This window comes from Sapajus apella, unplaced genomic scaffold, assembly GCF_009761245.1.
Source record: "Sapajus apella isolate SASKATOON/1434 unplaced genomic scaffold, GSC_monkey_1.0 scaffold1, whole genome shotgun sequence".
In the NCBI taxonomy this organism is placed as follows: domain Eukaryota; kingdom Metazoa; phylum Chordata; class Mammalia; order Primates; family Cebidae; genus Sapajus; species Sapajus apella.
In genome coordinates, this window is record NW_022436941.1 from 21,278,699 (window position 1) to 21,298,967 (window position 20,269).

A 20,269-nucleotide genomic window follows, 5' to 3' on the forward strand; every position below is an offset into this window, starting at 1 on the left:
AACTCCCAGGGAAAAGGGTTATTCAAGGAACTGGAGACACATGCCTATCTAAATTTTAGAATCTCTATGGACTAGGGACTGCTATGTAATTCTCATGTTTCCTCTTTTTTGAATGGGAGCCAGCTATTCTATCTTTGTTTCACCACTGTATGCTTAGTGTGTAGGAGGCAATTTGTCTCTTTAGTTCACACGTCTTTAGAATGAGAGGTATAATACTTTTAAACCTCATTTAAGAAGCCTAATAGAGGTCAGGCACAGCCAGTAATCCCAGCACTTTGGGAGGCCCAGGTGGGTGAATTACTTGAGGTCAGGAGTTCGACACCAGCCTGTCCAAAGTGGTGAAACCCCATCTCTACTAAAATACAAAAATTAGCCAGGCATGGTGGCAGGCACCTGTAATTCCAGCTATTCAGAAGGCTGAGGTAGGTAGGAGAATCACTTGAATCTGGGAGGTGGAGGTTGCAGTGAGCCAAGACTGTGACACTGCACTCCAGCCTGAGCAATGAGACTCTGTCACAAAAAAAAAAAAAAAAAAAAAAAAAGCCTAATAGATACTTGGACCTGATTTCAATAATGGGGATCCTGAGGCTTCACACAGTAGGATGAAACTACTAGAGTTTTATATGGAGGGAGTTTCTTTTATATGTGAGAGAAACATAAATAATTTATGGACAGAGGGCGGACAGTGGCACATTTTGAGTGGACACTAGTTTACAGTTTTCCCCATCAGAGCTGGAGGGTATGGCCCCCTCTCTTAAATCTGGATCGGCTCTGTGAATTTTTTACCAGCAAAATATGACAGAAATAACACTGTGCAAGTTTCTAGGTTCAACCTTAAGAGACTGTTACCTTCAACTATCTCTTGGGACATTTATTCTTGGAGCCCTAAGCCATCATGCAAGCAGTCTGGACCCTGTTGAAGAGACAATATGGAAAGGCCCTGAAACTACATGGAGAAAGAGAGCCCGCCTGAGCCCAGACTTCTGTTCATGCCCTCTAAGGTGTGTTAGTAAACCTGTCTTTGGCGCTCCAGACTATGCTGCCAGCTAAATATTACTGGGCAACCCCACTTGATGCCACGTTAAGCAGCAGAATTACCCAGCTGAGTCCTCTGAATTCCTGACTCACAAAGCCATTGAACATTACATTATCAAATGATTGCTATTTTGCAATGCTAAATTAGAGAGTAGTTGGTTACCCAGCATACAAAGTTTAACATTTAATTAACATTACATTTGATGATCAAATTGTTGTGAATCTGACCATTGAAAGTGCTTTGGGTTTGTTCTGGTACAACTGGAAAACTACATGATCGCTACAACAGACCAGGTGTTTTAAACAAGAGAAATTCATTTTCTCACAGTCCTGCAGGCTGGAAGTCCAAGATCAAGGTAGGACATCTGGTTTCTCTATAGGCCTCTCTTCTTGGCTTGCAGATGACCACCCTCTTGCTGTATCTTCACGTGGTCTTTGGTTTGTACATGCACATATCACATCCCTCTCTCTCTCTCTTTACTCTCTGTTCTTATAGGGACATCAGTTATATGGAATTAGGGTACCACTTTTATGATCTCATTTAACCTTAATTACCTCTTTAAAGGCCTATCTCCAAATACAGTCACAGTGGGGCTTAGGGATTCAATATATGAATTTTGCTGGGGACACAATTCAAGCCATAACAATTCAATCATCTTTGTAAAGGATATTAAAAATAACACCCTGTGTACTGTGATTGTCATACGGTTTACTTCTACAAATGCATATAACTGTAAAAATAGTTATTTTTTGCTTTAAACAATTATATATATGTATATATATAATTTTTTTTTTTAGACAGAGTCTCGCTCTGTCACCCAGGCTGGTCTGCAGTGGCGCAATCTCAGCTCACTGCAGCCTCTGCCTCCTGGGTTCCAGTGATTCGCTTGCCTCAGCCTCCCAAGTAGCTGGAACTACAGGCACATACCACCATGCCCAGCTAATTTTTGATAGAGATGGGTTTTCACCATGTTGGTCAGGCTGGTCTCGAACTCCTGACCTAGGGTGCTCTGCCTGCCTTGGCCTCCCAAAGTGCTGGGATTACAGGCGTGAGCCACTGCACCCAGCCATCTTTTGAAAAAATTAAAACAGAATAAAAGTTTTTAAAATATATATTCACTTATTTAGTATATTTGGGACTCTTAATTTTTTTTTTTTTTTTTTTGAGGCTCATGAGTCTCACTCTGTTGCCCAGGATGGAGTGCAGTGACCAATCTCCGCTCACTGCAACCTCTGCCTCCCGGGTTCAAGCAATTCTGCCTCAGCCTCCTGAGTAGCTGGTGGGACTCTTAATTTTTAATGTAGGTCAAAGTTTCCATCAGGTATTCCTTTTGGCCTTTAGACTGACGAAATTCCTTTTATAATTTTCTTTTAAAAAATATTTTTAACTCCTTAAAAAAGGAACTCTTGGCCAGACGTGGTGGCTCATGCCTGTAATCCCAGCACTTTGGAAGGCCGAGGCGGGGGATCACAAGGTCAGGAATTCGAAACCAGACTGGCCCATATGGTAAAAACCCATCTCTGCTAAAAATACCAAAATTAACAAGATGTTGTGGCGTGTGCCTGTAGTCCCAGCTACCCAGGAGACTGAGGCAGAAGGAAAGCTTGAACCCGGGAGCCAGAGGTTGCAGTGAGCTGAGATCACGTCGCCGAACTCCAGCCTGGGTGACAGAGCGAGATTCTGTCTCAAAACATTTCCTTTTTAACTTTTATTTTATGTTCAGGGGTACCTGTGCAGGTTGGTTATATAGGCAAACTTGTGTCACAGGGGTTTGTTGTACAGATTATTTCATCACCCAGGTACTAAGCCCAGGACCCAATAGTTATTTTTTCTGCTCCTCTCCTTTTTTCCACCCTCCATCCTCAAGTGTGCCTAGTGACCATTGTTCCCCTCTTTGTGTCCATCTTTCTTATCATTTAGTTACCACTTATAGGTGAGAACATGGAGTATTTGATTTTCTGTTCCTGCATTAGTTTGCTAAGGATAACAGCCTTCTCCATTCATGTTCCCGCAAAAGACACCATCATCTCATTCTCTTTCTCTCTCTTTTTTTTTTTTTTTTTTTTTTTTGAGAAGTCTCACTCTGGCATGATCTCAGCTCACTGCAACTTCTGCCTCCCGGGTTCAAGCAATTCTCCTGCCTCAATCTCCTGACTAGCTGAGACTACAGGCACACGCCACCACACCTGGCTAATTTTTTTGTACTTTTAATAGAGATAGGTTTTTACTGTGTTAGCCAGGATGGTCTCGATCTCCTGACCTCGTAATCTGCCTGCCTCAGTCTTCCAAAGTGCTGGGATTACAGGCATGAGCCACCACACCCGGCCAAGCTCATTCTTTCTTATGACTGCATGATGTTCTATGGCATATGTATACCACATTTTCTTTATCCAGTCTGTCACTGATGGGCATTTAGCTTGGTTCCATGTCTTTATTATTGTGAATAATGCTGCTGTGTGAACAATTCACATTCTGTGTATATGTGTGCATGTGTCTTTATGGTAGAATGATTTATGTATCTCTGGTATATACCTGTGATAGGACTGCTTGGTCAAATGGTGGCTCTGTTTTCAGCTCTTTGAGGAATCACCATACTGCCTTCTTTCCACAATGGTTGAACTAATTTAACTTTTACCAACAATGTATAAGTGTTTCTTTTCTCTGTAACAATGCCAGCATGCTTTTTGACTTTTTAACAAAGTAAAAAATATGATGGTATCTCATTGTGGCTTTGATTTGCATTTTCCAAATGATCAGTGATATTGAGCTTTTCTCATATGCTTGTTGGCTTCATGTGTGTCTTCTTTTGCAGTGTCTGTTCATATCCTTTGTTTGCTTTTTAATGGGTTGTTTGTCTTTCTCTTGTAAACCTGTTGAAGTTCCTTATAGATACTGGATATTAGAACTTTGTGAGATGCATAGTTTGCAAATATTTTCTCCCATTCTGTAGGTTGTCTGTTTGCTCTGTTGATAGTTTCTTTTGCTCTGCAAAAGCTCTTAAGTTTAATTAGATCCCTGTTGTTAATATTTGCTTTTGTTGCAATTGCTTTTGGTGTCCTTGTCATAAAATCTTTGCCCATTCTTATATCCAGGATGGTATTGCCTAGGTTGTCTTCTGGGTTTTTTCAGTTTTGGTTTTTACAAGTATTTTACCCAAATACAGGCAACCAGATACTATTTTAAGGAATTATCATTGCTCATGTACAGAATTAACTAAAAAAAATGGTATGACTTCAAAAAGTAAGGATGCTGCAATTTCAGAAATGATGCTAGGGAGTAGATTCCAAAGGATTTTTAAAACTTATTTAACATTATGTCCAGGGCTGATACATCATACTGGCTGAGTTCTGTTATATAGGTCATACCTGTACATTGAACAGATAATTGATTGTCCATGAATAAAGCATTTGTTTTTCCACTGTGGAGTGAAATGTGTTGTCACAGCAATTGTTTTTATTACTCATCTATATCTGCAGTGGGAGAACTTAAAAGTGTTCTTGTTCCAAGAACCCCTATGAAACAATGTGACGCTCTTCACTCTTAGCTCCATATACATATATGGAGCTAATAGTGAATATTAGCATATACATGTATATGGTACACGTATATGGAGCTAATAGTGAAGCTCCATATACATGTAGAGACAGCCAAGTGGAAAGGAAAAAAATCTTGAAAAGCTCAAACAGATTCAGCTTTGAAAATAACTGTACTAAAATCTATATACATTTCTTAAATACTAATAGGCACTTTCAAATAATCTATGATCAACTTTTTCCAGGTACTTCAAAGCAGGAATCCCCAATCTTTTTGGCACCAGGGACTGGTTTCACGGGAAAACAGTTATTCCATGGACCGGGGGGGGGGGGAGTGGGGAGGGTGGATGATTTGGGGATGATTCACGCGCATTTATTGTGCAGTTTTTATTAAATTGTGATAATGAAATAATTATACAACTCAGCATAACATAAAATCAGTGAGAGTCTTGAGCTTGTTTTCCTACAAGTTGATGGTCCCATCTTGGGGTTATGGGAGACAGTGACAGATCATCAGGCATCACTCTCATAATGAGTGCACAACCTAGATCCCTTAAATGAGCAGTTCACAACAGGGTTCCCACTCCTATGAGAATCTAATGCCTCCACTGATCTGACAGGAGGCAGAGCTCAGGTGGTAATGCAAACAATGGGGAGCAGCTGTAATTGCAGATGAAGCTTTGCCCGACACTCACCGCTTGCCACAGTCTCCTAAAGTGCTGGAATTACAGTGTGGCCCATGGATTGGGTACTCCTGCTCCAAAGGGTAACATTTTAACATTCAGCTTAAATACATTCACCAAAAATATCTCAACAATTCAAAGAGGAGTACTCCTGACACAGGATCACTTTACTCAAAAAAGCAGCTCCCAAAGTCATGAAGTACCATTTGATTTTAAATAAAGCTATTTTTCCCACGTACACACATTCAACAAAACTATCTTTGGTATTACTTTACTGAGTGAGGTTTAAAGAAGCTTGGAAACACATTACTCCCTTCTTACCTTTCCCAATGTTAAAATTTTGTGTTTTTTTTCCACACACATTTCTTAGTTCATACATATATGTTTAAAAAAATCTAAACAATATAGGTATAGCTTTTACTTTGTAATTTTTTTTCCTCACCAACCTCTTCTCAGGCCAATACACAATCTAACATTCTTTTTAGTGGTGAGAGAATATTCTATAATATTACATCTTTGTACCACAATTTATTCAACTATTTACTTACTGATTAACATTTAGATTTCCAGTTTTTTTTTAGTTTGAGACAGACAGAGTCTTGCTCTGTCACCCAGGCTAGGGTGCAGTGGTGCAATCTCGGCTCACCGCAACCTCCAGCTCCTGGGTTAAAGCAATTCTCCTGCCTCATCCTCCTGAGTAGCTGGGACTACAGGCACATAACCCTATACCCCACTAATTTTTATATTTCAGTAGAGATGGGTTTCACCATGTTGGCCAGGCTGGCCACAAACTCCTGACGTCAAGTGATCTGCTTACCTCAGCCTCCTAAAGTGCTGGGATTAGAGCTGTGAGCCACCACACCTGGCCTCTAGAATATGTTTCAATAAACATCCATGTACATTTTTTTTTTTTTTAAAGAGATGGGGTTTCACCATGTTGGCCAGGCTGGTCTTGAACTCCTGACCTCATGATCCAGCCATCTCTGCCTCCCAAAGTGATGGGATTACAGGGGTGAGCACTGCGACCGGCCCCATGTACATTTTTGGGCATGGATGCTTTTGTTTTTATAATTTTTCAGGTTGTTCACTCAAAGGTATGTGTGTTTGATTTTACTTATACCCAGATAACTTTCTAGCACTTGAGTTCTGCCAGCAATGTTTGAGTGTGCCGAATTCCTTGCATCCTTGCCAAAATGGATGTTGTCACTATTTAACCTTACACTAATCTGATAAAAACTAGTACTACAGTAATGTTTTTTAAGAAACATTCCATTAACCCTTACAATGAAGATGAACACACTTCATATTTGTGGACTTTTTCAATGTCTTGTTCTGTGAATTGCTTATTCACAGTATGATCACTTCTCCAATAATTTAAACTTCTCTTTGTATACAGGGACACTGACAGGTTTTCTATTACTATACAAATATTCTTCTAGTCTACTTGTTGTTTTAACTTTGACTGTGATCCCTGCCATATGACATTTACGTTTTTTATTAAGTAAAATATGTCTGCATTTCCAATCTTGTTAAAAAGTTCACTTCCACCCTAAGGTTGTATAGGCTTGTCTTTGAATATGTCTTTGTATTGTATTCCCACTGTTGAGACCAATGTAAAAAAAATTTTTTTTAAAGAATTTTTTTTTTTTTTTTAAGAAGGGAGGGCAAAGGCAAAGAGCAAGAAAGGAGGATGGAGATGACTGTTGCATGGTTTTAGTTAAGGAAAATCCTAGGTTTCAGAAAATAAGATTTGTTAATGTTGTGAATTCTTATATGATCACAAAGCCACATTCTTAGAAAACATGCAATTAAAGAACGTATTTTGATGTATCCACTCCATTAATGTGGATGAAATTTTACATATATGCACATCATTTTATACTTGAACATTTCAACAACTTTTATTCCCACCTTCGTGGAATAATGCTTACCTAGCAAATTAAAAAAAGAAACTGTAGAAAAGAACAGGGTATTTGGGAAAGTTATTCCATCCTCCTTACATTAACCAAATACAAATATAGAAATTCTTCATTTTAGAATGTCACATATTTTAAGTCAGCTAAATTGGCAGAGATATTAAAACAATAGTATAACCCCCAAAAAAGCTTCTGCATGATTGTTTATTTAAAATATTATGACTCTGGATGTACATACATATGGGCTTACATAATGTATGATTATCCATATAAATCCTCATTTAAAATATGTTTCATCCTTAATATCTTTTGTTCTAATAAGCATAATAGTAAATACTTTATCTCATTGAAAGTGTTTAAAGCTATTTGAATCTTTGTGAGGAAATTACTGAAAAATAACTTAAAGTTAACTACATCAAACAATACTATTGTTTGCAATGCTGTCACAGATTTCTCCATGGCAAAATAGTTACATATGGTTATTGCACAATTAGTAGGTACAGGTTATTATGTGCATATAAACTCTCTACATAATGACAGTGTTTTCACTGCAACTTGCTCAACACATTTAAAATTGTTGAAATACAATTTACAAAATCATTAACAACATACTTTTAAGATAAAAGTATCCTGAGGATATTACAAAATTCATTTTACCAGCCCTTCATTTCTTTGCTTTGACTCTTTAATTTCCAAGATAATAGTTGCCCATATTTTATTACACAAAATGCTCTTATTTTATATTTCCTATTAAACAAAATATATTTAAGTTAAATAGTATATAATTGTCCCATAAACACTTAGTCCCATCTGCCTGTAGTCTCATTGGTTAAAATCAAGTATTTATCAAGTTTTCTACAATTCTGAATCAGAAAAGGTACAGCACAAAACAGACAGAAACAGGGTTAGCACATATAAGTTAAAAGCATTGTGCATTTTAAATATTTTGGTCATATTTTATAATAAAATAATATTTTTGGCAAAAATAAAAGGTTTAGTTTATTTTCTATTAATGGTAGATCTGGAGAGTATTTTACATTTCTAAACACTACCTACTTAATTTGACTGTTTTCACATTTGTTTCTGAAAACACTGCTATAGGGTTTTCAGAATTCTGAGATTAAAAGCACCTACAAATTAATAAGATAAAATAAAATTTAAGTAAAATATTTGTTTGATGCTCCAAAAGTTGTTGACAAATTCACATACTTTGTCTTATATATGCCACCACAGAAACTTTACTGCCAGCTAAGACTTATTTGACTGAATCTAATCTTTAAAATAATAATCCTGAAAGTCTTCTTGAAACTTATTTGAAAATTAGGATGGGAATTCAAAAACTTTTTAAAAATGAAAAGCACAGTTGCAAAAAAAAAGTTATTCTGGTGGCAGTTGTTATGGCACAAAAACACATGAAAAACCAGTTTTCGCTAATATATACAACTAAGTTCAAATAAGATGTGTAAGACACACACGCACACACACACGCACACGCACACGCACATACACATACATATAACATGGGCTTCAGAGGGGAAACTGAAGAAAACCTTACATAATGAGCCATCTGGCTCATTTATGACTGACGTCTTAATGACAATTTTAATGAAGATGTTCATTATTTTTTTCATTCTTACTCAAATGTCAATCTATCATTAATTAAGAGTTTGAGATGTATAAGGCTGATAAAGGAAGTGAGAGTGTGGTGAATTAAGTGATGAGTATTACGTGTAACTGCCTTTACAAAAAAAGGTATTTTTACTGTGGAAGAAATTCATGCAGAGATACCTGTGGAAGAGTATCAGTAAGAAAACAAAACACCTTCAACACTATGACATACTGATTATAATATACTATAATATGTATTATTACAGCATTACTTACACATTCTACTTTAGGCAATGTAATCTACTTCTGAATGAACTTGTTAATTTTTAAGGCATCAGTGCATCAAGGGCAAAGCTCCGTAAAATAAATATAAAAACAAAAAAGCATTAGCTAATTTGTGGCATAGAGAGTGATCACCGTATATTACATCTGTTGGCCACTTCCGTGTAGGTAATAAATTATACATCTTACTGTAAAAATGTTATAGCATAAATTTCACATCATTTTTCAACACTTCATTTAAGGGGCTAAACTGATCTGGCAGTATTCTCATTTTCATTGTTCCATCAGCTCCACAGGAGAAAATGTGATTTGCAGGCCCTGTCTCAATTTGCATCACTCCAGTTCCAATATTCCTAAAAATAGACTGCCGAGCATGTTCACTGACAAAAGTATGGAGAAGACCAAAGGTAGAGAGATTCCAAATCTGAAAGACAGTAAGAACAAAGGGAAAATTAGGGTTGATAATGACCTTAAGAAACCAAATGAAAATTTTAGGCCTGCATTCCTATGCAGTAAGGAATTTCCAAAACATAGAGAAAAATTTGTGTAGGCCTAGGATCATAACACCTTGATTCTGTATAGGGCATTGTAATTTACCAATTGCTTTAACACAAAATACTTAAAAATCCACCCAGTCAGAGAGTAAGAGAGAAAACATAGGTAACAAGGAGGTTAAGTGTACAATGCTACAGAAACTTTTAATACTATAGGGATTAAAATCAAGGTTTTCTATCTCTCAGCAGAGCTTTTGCTGTATTATACAGTAAGGTAATCTCTTCTCTATATTATTGAACGCTCACCAGGAGATCTAAACGTCTAGAAAGAGAGAAGTACTTGACACCTAGAGGCCCTCTGACCAGGCAAAGCTATATTTTAACTGTAAGATAAAGTCAATTATTACAACTTCAGGATACTTAATTTACTAAGATTTTGTATTTCCAGCCCTTATCAAAATAAATGTATCTGTTTGTAAAGCAAATTATAAGCATCTTCACTTATGTGAACAACTTAAATGCTTTTAGGATATCTATATTTTAGGTTTAGAGAAACCAACTTATTACCTGATTTTATTGGAGATCATTTTAAAAAAATGTTTATTTACTCTAAGAAATTCATTAATTCATACTATCCTGCATATGAATTAGTTAAATTAGGGCTTCCAGATACATTGTATATTTTCAAGTCTTTTTTTTAACCTTGATTAAACAATAAACTACAGAATCAAAGTTAAAAACTAAAGACCCAATGTAACTATGGCTTATTCTAAGCTAGAGTCAGTTCAAATAAGAAACTAGTTTCAAACTGAAGGAAAATAATTCTGTTTGTATATATATTTGATTTTAAGAAAAAGTCTTAAAATTTCATAATTCTAGTCTTTTCCTGGATGAAAATTATAAGAACAATTTGCTGGTCCTAAAAAATCCATCTGATTGGCTTGGCACAGTAGCTCATGCCTGTAATCCTAGCACTTTGGGAGGCTGAGGCAGGTGGATCACCTGAGGTCAGGAGTTCTGAGACCAGCCTGGCCAACATGGCGAATTCCCGTATCTTTAAAAAAAAAAAAAAAAAATCCATTTGATTGTACTAAATAAGTGCTTAAATTAATAAATTCGATGAAACTAAACCCCTCAAGTCTAGGGTTGCTGACCATTAAAATAACATGGGGATTAGTCTAAACTGATTCACCAATTACCAAACAGGGCCAAAGGACCCTCTATCAAAATTACTAGGTATGTGTTATTAAAATGCACATCCCTCAGACTGACTTACCAAATGAGTATTTTGGGGATGAGACCCAGCAATTTGCATATGTAATAAGCTGCTTAACATTTTAAACAACTTCTCTAAGTTTTCAACACAATGTACTCTGAAAATGAAGGACTGCTAAAGGCAAGGTTTATCCAGAATTCCTGAATTGGGCACCGATAATTGGATAATAATATATATGAAAAAATGGGGAGCAATGTGGGATAGAAGAAAATATCAATACATTTCTCAGCCCCTGAAAATTAAATTCAGTAAATTATGTAACTCTGAACATGGAGTCAAGACAAATTCTAATATCTGAATTATGTTTATATCCATAGAAAATTTTGGGTTTTAGTATGAAGTAATTAAGCACATTTTAAAACAACTGAAAAATAGAACATTTTCACATTAAATATTATTCCATTCATTGAAAGATTAAACAGCAATTAGCATTGCTGACAAAAAGAAGTTAATATAACTATTATTTAAATAGACTGATGTCATTGATATGATTGAAGAGCTAAGGTTTCTGAAGATTTCTTTTCATTTTGTAGATGTTGTGGCATCAACTGTGTTTACCTTTATATTGCCTTCCGCAGATCCTGTAACAAAGTACTCTTCAGTTGGATCAATAGCAATGGCTTTAACAGGAGAATCATGGCTCTGGAAATGCTGCCTCAGCTGTCGTTGATGAAGGTCAAATGCACATGTAAAACCTTTTCTGCCACCTGATATTAGTAGCTGATGTTTTGGAGCATATGCTAAAACTGTGGCTCCACTGTCATGGCAGGTAAAAGCTGAAAGCAAATTAAAACAAAACAAAACAAAACAAAAAATCACTTAACAATAAAAGAAATGGACTTCTGGCTTTTGGCTAAGATGAAATAATAGACCAGATTTGCTCTCCTGCCTGAAACAGTTAAAAAAAAAATCAAATAAAATATAAAGAATAATGATTGCAGACACAGATATGAGGCAATAAAGAATGATCTCTGAGAGATGGGAAACAAACTGGGTGAGTCAAAAAACTGCCTTAACTTACTGCCATGGCACCAGGAGGGGAACACTGGATGAACTGGTTCCATACCAGCCATAGTGGAAAAATTCATAATTCACAAGATGCTTGGTGGAGTGGTCAGAAGGGTTTGCCTCAGTAGTGGAGGAAAAATCAGCCCTAGACCAAATGGTGATTTGGTCCTGTTTAACCAGCCCCCCCCCCCCCCCCCAGATTTAACTGTTTCCAAGTAACTTAGACTTGTCCCAGAGCAAAGCTCAAGAACATTTACAGAATACAAAAATAATCGGCACTTAATGAGATAAAATTCACAATGCTTGGCATCTAATAATAAATTAACAGGAATGTAATAAAGCAGGAAAATGTAACCCATAAGGAGAAGACAAATCCATCAATTGAAATTAACCCAGAAGTGACACAGATGACAGAATTAGTAGTAATTCTGACTTCTATCCAATTAGCTCCTCCCAGAAGTTTTATCATTTTGCATATTACATGTAAGTTTGTGGTCCATTTTGAGTTAATTTTTATGAAAGATGAGGTCCGTATCTGGGTTCAAGTTTTTAAAAGATGACATTCAATTTTTCTAGCATTATTTGATGAAAAGACTATCCTTTCTCCACTGAATTGTCTCTGTGACATATTAAAGTCTGCTATATATGTGAGTCTATTGCTGGGCTCTCTATTCTGTTCCATGATCTATGTGTCTATTCTTAAACTAATACCACAATGTCTTGATTATAAGTCTTGAAGTCAGGTAGTATAGTGTGAGTCCTTCAAGTCTGTTTTTCTCCAGTATTTGGTTGGCTATTCCTTTGCCTTCCCATATAAGCTTCAGAATTAGTTTGTTGGTATCTACAAAGTAGCGTGCTGGGATTTTGATTAGGATTGTGTTGAATCTATAAAATCAAGACAAACTGACATCTTAAGACTATTGAGTCTGCTAATCTGTGAATGTGGAGTATCTCTCATTTAGATCTTCTTTGGTTTCTTTTATCATTTTTATAGTTTTCTGAATACAGACCCTGTATGTATTCTGTTAGATTTATGCCTCAGTATTTCATTATTTTGGGTGCTATTGTAAATGGTAATATTCTCTAAATTTCAAATTGCAATTGTTGATGCAAAAAAAGCAACGGAATTTAGTATAGCTGACCCTTCAACAAACTGGTTTGAAATGCGTGGGTCCACTTAGATGTGGTTTATTCAATAAATATATTGGAAAATTTTTTAAAGATTTGAGATAATTTGAAAAAACTTGCCAACAACCCACATAGCCAAGAAATACCCCCAAAAATTAAGAAAATGTCATGAATGCATAAAATATATAGAGATACTAGTCTATTATTTACTACCATTGAAATATACACTAACCTATTATAAAAAGTTAGGTTTATTGAAATATATGCACACAAATACAGATTGTAAGTGGTGGCATTGACAGTTGAGAAATGTAAACAAAAATAAAGACACAGTATAAAATCATAAGTGCATAAAATTAATTACAATTCATACTGAACTACTGTTAAAATTTAACAGCCACCTCCTGTTGCTATTGTGGTAAGCTGAAGTGTTGTGAGTATACACTTAAAATGCTGTGTGATGCTAATCATCTCTATGTAAGCAGGTCCTCTCTCCAGTAAACTGTATATTGCAGTGAAAAGTGATCTCCTGTGGTTCTTGTCAATTTTGCATTGTATTTAGTGCAACAGTGTAAACCTTGAATAACACCATGGGAACTATCAACTTGCTGCTAGTGATGCTGGAAGTACTCCCCAAAAGCAGAGAAAAGTCAAGACATTACAAGAAAAAAGTTGAATTGCCTGATGTGCACTACAAATAGATGTCTGCAGCTGTAGTTGCCTGCCATTTCAGACAGATAATTCACCTTGTAGACAGATGACATAAACTTTACAGCATCAATAAATATAGTACACTACAGGTATGTACTCTTCCTTATGATTTTAATATTCTTTTCTCTAGCTTCCTATATAATACATATACAAAATATGTGTTAATTGACTATATTATTATTACTATTTTTTTTTTTTTTTGAGATGGAGTTTTGCTCGTTGCCCAGCCTGGAGAACCATGGCACAATTTCGACTCACCACAACCTCCACCTCCCAGGTTCAAGCGACTCTCCTGCCTCAGCTTCCTGAGTAGCTGGGATTACAGGCATACACAACCACGCCTGGCTAATTTTTGTGTATTTTTTTTTTTTTAGTAGAGACGGGGTTTCTCCATGTTCGTCAGACTGGTCTTGAACTCCCAACCTCAGGTGATCTGCCTACCTTGGCCTCCCAAAGTGCTGGCATTAGAGGCATGAACCACTGCGCCTGGCCAATTGACTATATTGTTAATAAAGTAGCCAGTAAACACTAGGCTATTAGTAGTTAAATTTTGGAGGGAATAAAAAATTATATGATAATTTTCATCTGCACAGGGGTCAGCATCTCAACCCCTATGTTGTTCAAGAATCAACAGTATATTGACCTTGTATCATGGGACCTTGCTATACTTGTGAGTTTCTTTTGTAGATTCTTTGGGATACTTCACAGAAAATTATGTCATCTGTGAATAAAGACAGTTTTATTTCTTCCCTTCAATTTATATATCTTTTATTTCCTAATATTACTGTGTTATTGCATTAGCTAGGATTTCCAGCAGAATGCTGAATAGGAGTGGTGAGAGGGGATATAATATTGAGTTTACTTTGTGTTTACAATGATGACCTGTGGCTATCAGATTCAAAGACAGAAGATTTTTGTGTTATCTATGTCCCACTGGCCCTTACTAAGGTATAGAGAAGTTTAATTACATATATTGCATCTTTTTGCTTTCAAATCCTGCCACCATGGGCAAAATAAATTTCGTGGGCTAAAAAATATATGTGTCATTAGTAACAAATCTATTTATAAATAATGTTTAGCTTATGAATTTCCAGACTTTCAAAATTTATAAAATGCTTTGGAAACTTACCATGGACTAAACTATTGGTAGGTGCTACAAGAGTATCCCACAAACATATGTTTCTGGAAAAAAAAAAAAAAAAAAGATAAAGGATTCCTTCTGAGTCACACAAAAAGTTAACAACAGAATAAAAAAATCTCATATATAGCTATGTGACCTTTAAACCTTGCTATCACAGAAGGTTCTTAAATTCATAAAAGCACCAAATACAAGTAACCAACAAATTTATATAAAATTATTTTTTACATAAAAAAAAGAATGCAGTGGTGCAATCTTGGCTGACTGCAGCCTCGACCTCCCATGCTCAAGCAATCCCTGCACTTCAGTGTCCCAAGTAGCTGGACTACAGATATGTACCACCATGTCTGGCTAATTTTTAAAATTTCTTGTAGAGATGAGGTCTCCCTATGTTGCCGAGGCCGGTCTCAAACTCTCTGGCTGAAGTGATCTTCCTGCACCAGTCTGCCAAGGCACTGGGATTACAGGCATGAGCCACCATGCTCTGGCCACAATGTTGTTTTTTTTTGAGACGGAGTTTCGCTCGTTACCCAGGCTGGAGTGCAATGACACGATCTCGGCTCACCACAACCTCCACCTCCTGGGTTCAGGCAATTCTCCTGCCTCAGCCTCCTGAGTAGCTGGGATTACAGGCACGCGCCACCATGCCCAGCTGATTTTTTGTATTTTTAGTAGAGACGGGGTTTCACCATGTTGACCAGGATGGTCTCGATCTCTTGGCCTCATGATCCACCCGCCTCGTCCTCCCAAAGTGCTGGGATTACAAGTGTGAGCCATTGCACCCAGCCCACAATTTTGACAGAAAATTTAAAACTACTATTATAGCTTAAAAGATTGAATAATTTTAGATTAACATGCATTTACAAATAATACTACATGAAGGCTGAATATGAAAACTTCTTTTTGTATTCACTGATTCTCTAACAGTTGGACTGACATACATTAATAGCAGAGATGCTGAATTTTCTTGAGCACAAAGATAACTTATTTCTACTGTGTGGAGAGACCAACATATATGAGAAATATCTACGGAAGATAAGCTGAAGAATCCATAGTCTTACAATCCTGTTTCTAGTGCAAAGTGAGGCCTTACAGATAAATATAAAAGCAAGCAAACTCAGTGGGCCTTGATCTCAGAACTCAGTTGTATGACAGAAATCAAAAGAGGCAGACAGACATTGGGGCAGGAGATGACACTTTGTCACAACTGGAGCTTTTGGGGGTGAAGCTGGAATAACATGGACAACAAATAATAGTTTTTAGAATAAAAATACTGTATCTAAAGCCATAATTATATAAAAATTCTTGAAACACAAGGGCAGAAACAATAAAAAAAAGTTCAGCTATACTTTCTCATACTTCAATTTTAGCTTTCATCTCTTACCTATTGTCAGTTGAAAGACCAGCTGTAGCTATCAGAGAGGAGGAACTAACGAAGACAAAATCATTGGCTGTTTTGTTATGACACTGCCAAGTCTGGAATGGTTAGAAACAACACATGTTACTGCTCTCACTAAAAATGTCATAACCAGGTAAAAGTATTCTTCAAAAAGTCATCATGTAGTTTATGGCTTTCTTAAACCCGTTGTATCATCTTTTTCCCTTGAACTTTAGAAAAATTGTAAAAGTAATACAGATAACTTTTATATACTTTTTACCCAGATGCAGCAATTTTTAACATTTTGGCACATTCATTTTGCCTATCCTTCTCTTTCATATATGTAGACACACACATATACACTTTTCCTGAACTATTTAAGTAGGCTGCATATGTCATGACCCTTTATGAATCTCTTCATGTTCAACCAGAAGTTCAAAGGGAAACATAAGGAGGTTAAACTTAAAGATTTTCCCTTAGAATACATAGTGAAAATGTTTGCTTTAGAAGACAGAAAGTAGAATTTTAGATAATACTAGACTTAATTATCTTTGTTAAATAAATGACATGTATTTTTCAAAAATATTTAAGCTTTTAAAAATTACTCAAGTACAGGAAAAAATTACTAGTAGTCATCAAAATTAGAAAATATATAGCATTTTTCAACATTCTATCAAAAAATACACTTAAGAAATTGTGAGGTTTCATCAGTTACAAAAGCTTCCAAATTATGTTTTAGATATTTCTCTTTAATAAAAAATGGTTTTTTTTTTTTTTTTTTAAGTATCCCAAAATTACCACACCAAAGATTGTTCCATTGAGTCACCTCCCCATTTCCCCTGGAACCCTATTGGAGCTGGGCTAGATAACTGTATCCCTAAAACAGACAAAATCCTCTTAATCTCCAAAAGCCAGTTATGCACAATTTAACTCAATTTATCTTTTTAAAAGTTAAAAAAAAAAAGTCCCTTGGAGAATATAAACTTGTACATCTAAATTTTTAGGCTTAATAAAAATATAAGAAACAGTTAATATTCTTTCAAGGTACCCTAATCAACCCTTCCATGCTTGCTTGCTTTTACTTAGATGAGTACTGTATTCTAGCAATTAACCTTGGGCAAATTACCAGAATCTTAACCTATATTCTTCACTTGATCCTAGCCAAAAAGCCAAGAAGCAATTAATCTATATTCTTAACTTTTTCCTGATAGGAATTGCTTAGTCCTATAAAGGGCTTCACTGAAGAATATAAAATGTAAATTCAGCATTCTTTGAAGCCATATAAAGTTCATAAAAGCCTGCATAGTCTTGAATAGAGATGTATCAATATTCTGTTAAAAAAAAGAGATGAACAAGAAAATAACAATACCAGCTATAGGATGTCCTTTTCATTTTGTTTGTTCATAAGAGATAATTGCAGCAAAATAAGCAGATGCATTGGTTTGGAAATCATTCTATTTAGGTATAATATAATAGCCAACTTAGTGAGTTTAAAAAAGGGGTCTAGTAATCCACAGGATGTAGAGGTATCTGGAGGTATCATGTTGCTTCTATACATGTCAACTTTCCAAATTACCAGAGACTAAGAAATTTTATGCTTCACAGAGAATTTTCACATAACACAAGGACAGAAGCTTACAGTAAAGTGACTGAGAACACAGTACCACATTTTATTTATTAGTTCTAAATTTCTTGTCTCAAATACATATTCTTGGTTTATTTAAAATGAAAACTCAAATTTTATTTAAAGGTAGAAAGTCTTGGCTTACCAGGTATGGCTTAGGCATGCTTCCAGTAATTGGACAACATTTCCAGTTTGTCTGATACAAACTTAAATATCCATCAGCATCAACTATTCCAAACTTAGAGAAAGACAATATTTAAAAGTATTTAACATAAATATAAAAGCATATATTTATCCTTACCCTCAGCGTGATACCCATATTTTGACTCTTAAATATTTGATTGTATGTCGTTTTGATTTTTCACTTCACCTATACATGGATCTATTTCAGAAAAACATTCAGCTACTACTTTAAAAATCCCAGGGTGGACATAAAGGGAGCAAACATCAGACACCCATTTTACTATACTAACCTCTAGCATAGCCTATATATTCTCTATAAGTATTACAAAAATAGGATACTAGATTAACAGACTATGCTATATGACAAAGCTTTATCATATATAAGAATGAAAACTGCTCATTTTTGAAAAAGACAAAAACAGACTTTTGAAAAAGACAAAAAGGACTTTCAGAAACAATAAGGTAAACACATGAACAAGAGTATAAAGTAGGCTGGGCGCGGTGGCTCACACCTGTAATCCCAGCACTTTGGGAAGCTGAGGCGGGCAGATTACCTGAGATGGAGTTCGAAACCAGCCTGGCCAACATGGTGAAACCCCGCCTCTACTAAAAATACAAAAATTAGCTGGGCATGGTGGTGCATGCTTGTAATCCCAGCTACTCGGGAGGCTGAGACAGGAGAATTGCTTGAACCTGGGAGGTGGAGGTTGCAGTGAGCTGCGATTGCACCACTGCACTTCAGCCTGGGTGACAGAGATGAGACTCATCTCAAAGAAAAAAAAAAAAAAGAAAAAAAAAGTACAAAAGTAAACTCATAAGAATTATCAAAGTAAAACAATCCCATTATAGGAGCCCAGGGCAACTTTAATTAGTAAGATGTCAAAATAATCCAATAAGGGAGATATTTGATAGAGATCTTGAAGGATGAGTAGGACAGCTAAAATTTTTTCCTTCAATTATAAAAATAATTCAGGCTTATTATAAAGTATATAAAATAAAACAAATGTCTGCTTTGGACTCCTACTCTCCCCTGCCTCTAGATCTAGCACTTATGAACATTTGATATGTTTCCTTTCAGATTTGTTTCTATAATAATACTGCTATACAATTACATTTTTGATTTATTATAGCTATCTTTCCCAGGTAAATACACATAGATCTAGCTCATTCTTGTGCTCTGCACAGTATTACACTGATAGTGATATTATAATTTAAAACTTTCTCCATATCATTTTCAATTTTCCCTAATATAAGAAGGGCTGCTTTGAACATTGCTACACATATACCTTTGCATAATTATGTAGGACAGACATCTAGAAATGGGAAAGTTTTTTTAAAGAGCATCAATTGAAATTAATAGATTATTCCAAAATTAAATCCCAAGTGGTAATATAAATTCATACCCTGATTTTTCTTACACTTTAGATAATATCAGATATTATTAAAAGCTAAAATACTTGTCAATTTTATGCTGAAAAAATAGTCTCATTTTATTTCCATTTCAATTATTAGGGAGGGTTGAAGGCTACTGGCCAGGTACAGTTTCTTGGTAAATTGACTGTTAATATCCTTTATCTGTTTCTCTATTATTTGTCTTTTTAAAAATTTGACTGATAGGACAAATATTCATATTTTATGAATATTAATCTATTGTTTTTATATTTGTTAATAATATTTCCCCAGGTCTATTCCTTTTTCTAATTTATCTTATGTTTTCTGGAGTAGGCTTAGGTGTGTACTTTAGAAAGGGTAGACACAAGGAATGTGTTAAGTCTTTGTATATCTAAAAATGTTTATTTTGCCAGCAAATTTAAATAATTGTTTGGATGGACATCGACTCAGTTCCCATTCCTTATCCATCAGAATTCTGTGGATATTGTTCTATTATCTTTGCAATAGGCCAATGACATTTGTTGGCAGGGTGGGGTGTGGGTTGTAAATAACTATTTTCATCCTAACTCCTTTTTAAAACCTTATAGGAGTCTCTCTTTAACTCTAAAAAGCAAAAGATACACAAATAAGATGTGTGCAGGTATGTGTTGTTTCTCAATACTTAGTAGACCCTTTCTCTTATTTTTTTTTTTTTGCTTTGGGGAAATATTATTCCTTTAAATAATGCTTTTCCTCCATCATTTTTTTCTTCTGAACTATTTCCTAAATTATTATCATCACGGTATAATTTCTTAATTTGTGTTTCCCAACAACAAACCTGATTTTCAGCTTTTCTAGTAAGTAGTTACCCCATTGACCACATTTTTGGGAATCATGTTT

The 20,269-nt window shown here is 35.5% G+C and overlaps 1 protein-coding gene across 9 annotated transcripts in view; it reads right to left on the reverse strand.

Annotated features, from left to right (window-relative positions):
* Positions 1-7,137: 7,137 nt before the first annotated feature.
* DMXL1 (Dmx like 1) overlaps positions 7,138-20,269 on the reverse strand; it is a 172,803-nt gene continuing 159,671 nt past the window's right edge. For 4 of the 9 annotated variants that reach the window (XM_032272420.1, XM_032272232.1, XM_032272139.1 and 1 more), the window contains 5 exons: positions 17,961-18,053; positions 16,198-16,289; positions 14,805-14,857; positions 11,387-11,604; positions 7,138-9,482 (listed from right to left, as the gene is read on the reverse strand). In XM_032272420.1, coding sequence (XP_032128311.1) covers positions 9,258-9,482; positions 11,387-11,604; positions 14,805-14,857; positions 16,198-16,289; positions 17,961-18,053 — 681 coding nt within the window. In that variant the 3' untranslated portion in view covers positions 7,138-9,257. The remainder of the gene's footprint in view (positions 9,483-11,386; positions 11,605-14,804; positions 14,858-16,197; positions 16,290-17,960; positions 18,054-20,269) is intronic. The other 5 variants (XM_032272378.1, XM_032272252.1, XM_032272295.1 and 2 more) reach the window with 3 other exon arrangements.